Here is an 8,395-nt window from a genome sequence, read left to right as displayed (position 1 = left end):
AATTCCCGATTCGGTAATCACGTTATATTGATATGCAATACAAAAGAATTGCATTCGAGCGAAGGTGATTTCATTCATTCATAACAGTATTCGTATAATTGGCCGCTCAGACACAATGAGAGAGTTATCATGCGGACTTGAGCTGAGATTGCGCAAGTACCGACTATGAACTCAGGTAGTACAGTGGTAAAGCTCTGGACCGGCAATCCAGCGACCGGGGTTCAATTTTTTCTCTCTCAATTTTGTTTTGTCAGTTTGTTCGAGCCCCAAACACGTCATTCATAACAATAGCAATTGCTAATCTTGTAATTCGCTGTACGCGTAGTGCACGTTAGTAACCATTGGTTACTGCTCCAAGGAACAAGAACTCACTGCTGATACCCCCTGTATCGCTCCCGTCAGAATAACTAGAGGTAACCAGTTACCTGTTATATTAATGACAAATGCCCAATCTTTGGGAAACAAGACTGATGAAATTGACCTCCTTCTTCGCCAAGAAAAAGTTGAAATTGGAGTTAAGCAAGCAAGATTAAGCAAGCAAGTAACAGATCATACCACTGATGGCTATGTCAAATTATGTTTGTGGAATGCTCGTTCTATTCGGAACAAAACCACCATGTTCACAGAATATGTGCTTGAGCATGACGTAGACTGTTTCTGCGTAGTTGAGACGTGGCTAAATCAAGTTGATCCCGTATGTATCAGAGAATTGACACTACCCGGATACAGTTTCCTCAGCACACCTAGAGGAGCCTCAACCTATGGAGGTGGTATTGGTGCGCTGTTCAGATCTGAAATGAACTTCCAGAAATTTGACATGGGAATCAGGAAATTCCGTACTTTTGAGCACACATGCTTTACAGATCCCAAGAAGGAAGTGTTCTATATAGTGATCTATAGACCCTACCCATCATCAGTAAACAAACTCAAGACTTCTGAATTTCTTGATGACTTTGATAATTTTATTGAATTTGTAAACACCATGTCGAGTAAGATAGTATTAGTAGGTGACTTTAATATACATGTGAACGAACCATTCAAGTCCGATGTATCACACTTTCTTACCACAATTGATAACGCAGGTTTTCATCAGCATGTTGTTGGGCCAACGCACATCAATGGGAACACAATTGATTTTGTTATATCACGGCTTGATGAAGACCTGGTTATGAATTGTGCAGTAGATTTAAGGTTATCTGATCATAATGTAATTTCATTCAGTGTACAGCAGCATAAGCCTAAACCAAAAAAGATCATGGTTGCCTCTCGTAGATTAAATCAAGTGAATCAGGATGCCTTTCAGGCTGATCTTTCTACTGAATTTGCATCTTTTGATAGACTATGCCATAGTCGAATTTTGAGAAATTTAGAAATAGGCGCATAGGCCTATGTTATCAATCTCGATATTATAATGTAATAAATAGTCTATAAACAAATCTAGTTGCCCTAGATGTAGGCATTCTAAGTGATCATTTGTGTCCTGCCTTACGTTTGTTTTTTAATATTTTTTGAAAGAGGGCTCCCTTCATGCCTACCAGTGATTTTCTAGCAGTCTGTTTTATTTTGGAGAATTGCTCACGTTACTCACTTGGGTATCAAGCTAACAGAGGGCGTACGGTGACTGAATAGATCAGGAAAATCTATCAATTGTGCACACAATCGGAGTTTTTAAAAATGCAAAGGTAATTCTGAATATGCACAATTTCAAGTGGACTACGGAGCACTTGGGTATCAAGCTAACAGAGGGCGTACGGTGACTGAATAGATCAGGAAAATCTATCAATTGTGCACACAATCGGAGTTTTTAAAAATGCAAAGGTAATTCTGAATATGCACAATGGCAAGTGGACTACGGAGAAGTCTAATCTTTTGATAAAAAGTATGAAAATGTCAACGATATGGCAATGTGCTATGATACCATTGTTAGGCAGGTGCTTGACAAACATGCGCCGGTAAAGAATACCACCCGTTCTCGACCATCAAATCCTTGGTATAATGAAGAAATTCATCAGTCTAGACGTTTCCGTCGTAAGCTGGAAAGGAAATGGCGGAAATCTAGACTAGAATCGGATCGCCAGCAATATATAACACAGCGAACTGTTACTAATGAAATGATTGAAATGTCAAAACTAAATTTCTACAGGAATGAACTTGAGAATGCGGACAACAAAACTGTATTTAAGAAGGTGAATGGTTTGCTAAACAGAGACACCAAAGTGCTCCCAGCCCATGAATCGGCACAGGAACTGGCTAATGACTTTGCTAGCTTTTTCAACAACAAGGTCACTACCATATATCAAGATCTTGGTAAAGACCAACCTGATCTAGACAGATATGACCCTTTGCCTGAGAGACCAGTTTGTGTTTCATTCAGTGAGTTTGATCTTTTGGGCGAGGAGGACGTTCCGGGGGACGTTCTTAAAGCCCTTAACAAAGCTTCCACAAAGTCTTGCTTGCTCGACCCTGTGCCGACATGGTTTCTGAAACAAAATATTCATGTTTTTGTTCCCGTTATCACACGTATCATCAATGAATCCCTTCATACTGGTGTTTTTCCTGATAACCTGAAGCATTCTATTGTCACACCCATTATCAAAAAACCATCTCTCAACTCAAATGACCTGAGCAATTTCAGACCTGTGTCCAATATTCAATTCTTATCAAAACTTATTGAGAAACAGGCTGTTAAGTCTTTGAATGATCATATGGAAAGAAACAACCTGGGTGAAAAATTACAATCTGCTTATAAAAAGGCACACAGCACAGAAACAGCATTAATGCGTGTTAAGAATGATATCATGAAGTGTATTTCCAACTACAAAAGTGTTTTTCTAGTGCTCCTCGATTTGAGCAGTGCTTTCGATACTGTAAATCACAACATGCTGATCAACAGATTACAGAGCGAAATTGAAATACAAGGTAAAGCTTTGCAATGGTTCAGATCCTATGTCTGAGAGAACCAGCAGAGTTTGCATTGATGGTACTTTTTCTGACCCTGTTGAGCTCGAATTTGGCTTGTCTCAAGGTTCAATCATCGGACCTTCAGGGTTTTCTTTGTATATTTTACCAGTTGGTCGTATCATCAAATCATTCAACTTATCCTACCACTTGTATGCAGATGATGTACAGCTGTACACCAGTTTTGATCCCAAAGACCCGGTATCCATTGCTGCTGCTTTAGATAATCTATCTCGTTGTATTGATGCTCTTAAGGCTTGGATGAGAATGAACATGCTGAAACTTAATGACAGCAAAACTGAGTTTTTTGTGACCACTACTCCACACCTGAAGCGCTCAATGATACCGGTTGCTTTGAGGGTTGGGGACAAATCCATCTGTCCTTCAGGTTCTGTGCGTAACCTAGGGGTTATTTTTGACTGTCAAATGTCTATGTCCATTCACGTCAAGACTCTTTGTTCTAACCTTACATACCAGCTTCGCAACATTTCCCGGATACGTCGGTACTTGGATTATGACACTTGTCATCTGGTCATAAGAGCCCTTGTCCTTTCCAAGATCGATTATGGCAATAGGCTGCTTTTTGGCTGTTGTAAAGCAGACATTCAAAGACTACAACGGATCCAGAATTGGGCTGCGAAGCTGATATGTAAGGCCCTCAAATATGATCATGCCACACCGTATTTAAAGCAGTTACACTGGCTCCCTGTTGAAGAGCGCATCAATTTCAAAGTTTTAGTCACTGTGTTTTTAAAATGCCTCACCAAGAGTGTTCCTGAGTACCTGTCTGATTGTGTTTCCCTGCACTGCCCTGCGCGTGCAGGCCTGCGTTCTGCTTCTGATACCACCCTCCTGACAGAGCACAACACAATCAAAACACTCATGTCAGCTGAACGCAGGACCTTCTCCTATGTTGCGCCTCGCACCTGGAATAGACTGCCAATTGGTATCAGGGAATCACAATCAGTGGGTATTTTCAAGAGGGTTCTAAAGTCACACTTGTTTCCATAGTTTTTGTAGCCTTCACAGGCAGTTCTCATTTATTTTTTCTTCATGTTCTTCTTTTGCTTTGTTTTGTGTTTTTTGTTTTGAGCGCTACGTTCTAAATGTAGCAGCGCTATATAAATATTTATAATGTATGTATGTATGTAAGCCTGGGCTCAAGCACCTGTTCCGAATTTTGATATGCCATAGGCTTTGTGTTGTGATCATTTCGATCAGTGGTTCGTAACAAGGAAAGCGTGATCCAGTTGACCTGGCAACGGTCATATTCTAACGTGCACTACGACAGCGAATTGGTTGGGCCTATATGCGAGACTCGAGTTTATTTTAAATATTTATTTTTGCAGAGCTGATTTGCGTCAGTCGTTGATCATACTGATCAAACTGATCACTCGCACCTGTAAGAATAGTATCTTTGAAAAGAGCGGTATTTTATTCAATCTGTGATTGCAGACGTACACATGTGATGAGTGCAACCTGCTTGTAGTGAAAGGCGATATATTCAAAAGTTGTTTTAACCTATTGCTATGATAGTTAATCCTGTTACTAGACTTCTACGGCGAATATGCTAGATCTTGTGAACAAAACTTGATTTGACCGAACAAGTATACGTATTTTGGGTTTGTCGGTATCACCGAAAGTGCGCGTAGTTTTTGCAAATTAATTCGGATTTTTCCTGCCCAGGGCACGTGCCCAGCGACCCCGGCCAGCGATGACATGAAAATTAATATCGTATGTGACAAGTGGCTCATTCTCATATATTATACCAGAGAAGATGAGAAAAGAGGAGATCGCTCGAACATATAATCCGATTACCCACAGTTAACCGCCATTCACTTTTCTTTGTTTTGGGTACTTAAAATACCACTTGAAACTTCCTTTGTGGTAATCTGTTCATCCGACACACGCTCGACTGATTCGGTAGTTCTCTTAGTGGAGAAAATATTCCACACACGGAAGTACATCGTTAAATTCCCAATTTCGCAGTCAAATCATGCTTTTTTTCTTTAAAGAAAAATAATACAAACCAGGGTGACCATGATTTTTAAACGAATGAAAAAGCATCATATATATCGCAACTCCCATTAAAAAAATCAAAAGTTTTGTTAAGTTATGGAAAGTCAAGCATAATTAATTTTCCAGTAAAATTAATATAAGGTCAAAGGAAAAGAAATTTAAATGATAAGCATTTGAATATTTGCGGCAGTTTACGGAAACTTAAAACTAGTGTAATCAGTAATTCAAACTCGTGTCAGTTTTTCCATATACTCCCGTTTTGTGTCCAAACGTGTCCAAAAATGCTATTTGGATCCAAAATGAGGGTCTTTTTCACAGGGATCTCGGGTCAACATCAGCAGTCGGTCATGCCAAACAATACAGAAATTATATTTCGCGGTCAACTGACGTAACAAATTGATGTCCGGGCATGCGCTGTTTAGAGCTAGACAGTCGTGACTCACAAAGCCACTTATCGTATTAGTTGATCAATCGGATTAGATCATTATTTCCATCAATAGGCGGATGCACACATTATTTATTTGATGTGGGCAGCGAGCGACCTCCTCTTTTATCATCTTCTCTGATTATACATTGATCGCTTTATATATTATGTATTGCTTTTCCTGAATTGCAGAGGATCCGGATGAATACCTTTACTTAACCTATTGAGAAATTTAAGGAGTATCGGCGCTATGGGACTTCGTGAGTCCGGGCCGATGACCACACGGTGACAGTGTCACCATATTCACACAAGTACACGGGTTTTCACTAGAGAGTTTACCAGTTTACTGAAGCAAATATGAAGCGGAATGTAAAATTATTCATATTTTAATGACCTTCATAAATTGCTTATTATTCGTCAGGTGCTATCAGGGAAGTAGAAGAACGCCCACAGATCATATGGTTACTGCTTGCAACTCCTACTTTAACATAACCCTTTAACTCGTGTATTTTTAATTTGATACGGATATACCGTCGTATGTGGACAAGGGGGGAGGGTGATGTTTAGGTGTGTGCTTTTTGGGGAGGGGTAAAAATCTAGGGAGGTGAAAGTAGACTCGTACTTCAGTCTTCAGTCCTTAAAAATTGGAATATTGTCTTAAAATTGGCCGATTATGACCCAAAATAGTAACTACTCGACTGGTGCGGCCACTGGTTATCTCTCATTTTCATGCACATCATTCCTTGCAAATGATATTTTAGGTATGCCAGGTGAATTCAAATTTGCCATCAAACTGCATCATTTTATATATCAAATTAAAGCCCTTGAGTAAAGAAAGCCAAAACTGAAAACCTTTTTTTCATAGCACTTTCCGGAGCAAAGTTACATCTTGTCAAAGATTGACTTTCATCAAAGTGATTCAGCTAGCAAAATTCCCCAAAAAAGCATTTCGGTGGTGTTTCTAGATCTTAGTCTCATGTTGATAGCAGCTTTTTTAATGGAACTGCTATCAAAATCCCTCTAAAATTCCATGTGCGAGTGACTTATCACCATAAAAAATCATATATTTGGGTTAAGTGAAGTATAGACAACATATTTATGTAGGTTTCCTTCTTAGGTCAGTTCTTTTATATTTCTATGTAAATTATGTATTGTGTTCTAGGCGAATTTGGCTGACTAGCAAATGTGTTAATTAGGGTTTGCCTGGGATACCTAGATATTTGTGACCTGCTACCACGAAATGAACGTAAAGACGCAAGTTGGTAGTTTCTAATTGCGCCCTGACTACTGCGTTGGTGGTCTTTGTTTCCTTCTTGAATGGCCCATTGTGCTCACATTCACAAAGGACATACTTCTGGACTGAACAGGTGCCTGGCAAACAAAGGAATCCACTTAATAGTCAGCCAGGATGCCTCGAAACTACCAACTTGCGACTTTATACTCATTTCGTTGTAGCAGGTCACATATAGGATGTTTGTATTGATGAGAAAACCCTACTTGCCAAGTTTCGAATCACTTTCCACGACATCTGTTCAGACCCCGATCTGCTGCAGAGAGAAAATCGGGAGGTAATAAATATCGGTCGGCATAAAAAGCTATTCCGGTTCATAAACGGTCCCAATTATGTCCTGTATGATCATCTTTCCGAAATTCGCAACTTCTTCACATCAACTCATCTTCAAACAAGGTAGATGGTGATATTATCATTTACCTTTTCAGTAATTCTGGTATTTTGCTTCACTGATCAGTCTGTTCAAACAGAAAATGTGTTTGAATACCGCATTTTTGCGAGAAATTCTAGACTATATAATTTCCGATATTAATACAGATGTTTTGTTTTTATTATTTCTCTCTCAAAATAAAATGGGGAGGAATTAAAGTCCCATTCAGTGATCCCAGCGAAAGTGTAAAAAAAATGTTTATAAATTGCTTAAAAGTGAAGGATATGTCATTCAAATTATCATTTGGTATTTTTGAAATGAAAATTTGTATTGACGAAGTTGAAGCACCATTCAAATACATGTAGCTAATGTATATACTGTCAGTAAATAAATTACAAATGTATGTACTATAATGCCTTGTTTGGTCTGAAACACACGGCATAAGCTGAAGACTTCCGGCTGAACCCAATAGCAGACTATGTTAGCACATCTATGGAAATGCCAAAGGTGCCATAATCTGAATTTTTATGATTTTTATGATCATCCGGATGAGCAAATCACTGAATGGGCCTTTAATATTATTATAACGTAATATGATCTAGAATCGTTCGTACATAACTTGAATATCTGAATATCAATAAGAAAATGTCAGTAATTTCACCTTGTGAATCATCATATCACTCTACATCATAAGAACACAACGTTAATTGGAAAGTCTTTCAAGGTGGATTCCGTGTTTTATGTGGCACATATTTGAAGGAACCCAGACAGACGTTTGTTAATAAATGGCGAGACTTGGTACATGAAAAATGTCACTTTTCACACGATATAGTCGGATGATCAAAGAATTTATTTAGTAAGCTGAGAGATATTTGATTTACCGTCAAGGCTAATGGCAAACAGCCATTAAAGGACTTGTTGCATAAAGTCCATTAAAGATCAGTCTAGCGTGACCTAAATATATATTTTGTGTATTTGTAAAGTTCATGTAGTGCAGAGCGATTGTTTTAACCAATAAATTGCATAGTTACATCATCACTTCTACGGCTAATTTATAGGCTCTTACAGATTTCACATCACCAAATAATGTCTCTTGAGGCCTATATCACACAATATCCACATCACACAATTGTGGCATTTTTGACCGTTTTAGTCATTTTGGCGGCCATTTTGAAAAGCGCCTTCTATCTGGAGTTCCCCATCATTTGACGAGGTTGTATACTTTTTAACTGATTCCAAGTGTCTAAAAGTACAAGAACATAGTGCAGTTATGCTATGCATGTTTCGATCTTTGCAGTACTTAAGGCCTGTAGCTGTTAATGTGACACTCTCC

The 8,395-nt window shown here is 38.7% G+C and overlaps 1 protein-coding gene across 1 annotated transcript; it reads left to right on the top strand.

Moving 5' to 3' along the window:
• The first annotated feature begins 436 nt into the window (after positions 1-436).
• On the top strand, positions 437-5,893 carry LOC140163560 (uncharacterized). Its single transcript, XM_072186874.1, has 4 exons — positions 437-1,282; positions 1,932-2,919; positions 3,119-3,355; positions 5,823-5,893. Exons 1-4 carry the CDS (start codon positions 437-439, stop codon positions 5,891-5,893), a joined length of 2,142 nt encoding a protein of 713 aa, XP_072042975.1.
• Positions 5,894-8,395: the final 2,502 nt, after the last annotated feature.

This window comes from Amphiura filiformis, chromosome 11 (genome assembly GCF_039555335.1).
Source record: "Amphiura filiformis chromosome 11, Afil_fr2py, whole genome shotgun sequence".
Lineage (NCBI taxonomy): Eukaryota > Metazoa > Echinodermata > Ophiuroidea > Amphilepidida > Amphiuridae > Amphiura > Amphiura filiformis.
This window is presented reverse-complemented; position numbering and strand designations above follow the sequence as displayed.

Bases quoted from the DNA above. Each gene is read 5' to 3' on its own strand.
- LOC140163560 (XM_072186874.1), top strand. From the start codon at position 437: ATGACAAATGCCCAATCTTTGGGAAACAAGACTGATGAAATTGACCTC. The intron at 2,920-3,118 runs GTAAAGCTTTGC...ACTTGTATGCAG, and splicing joins GAGCGAAATTGAAATACAAG to ATGATGTACAGCTGTACACC. The intron at 3,356-5,822 runs GTAACCTAGGGG...ATTATTCGTCAG, and splicing joins CTGTCCTTCAGGTTCTGTGC to GTGCTATCAGGGAAGTAGAA.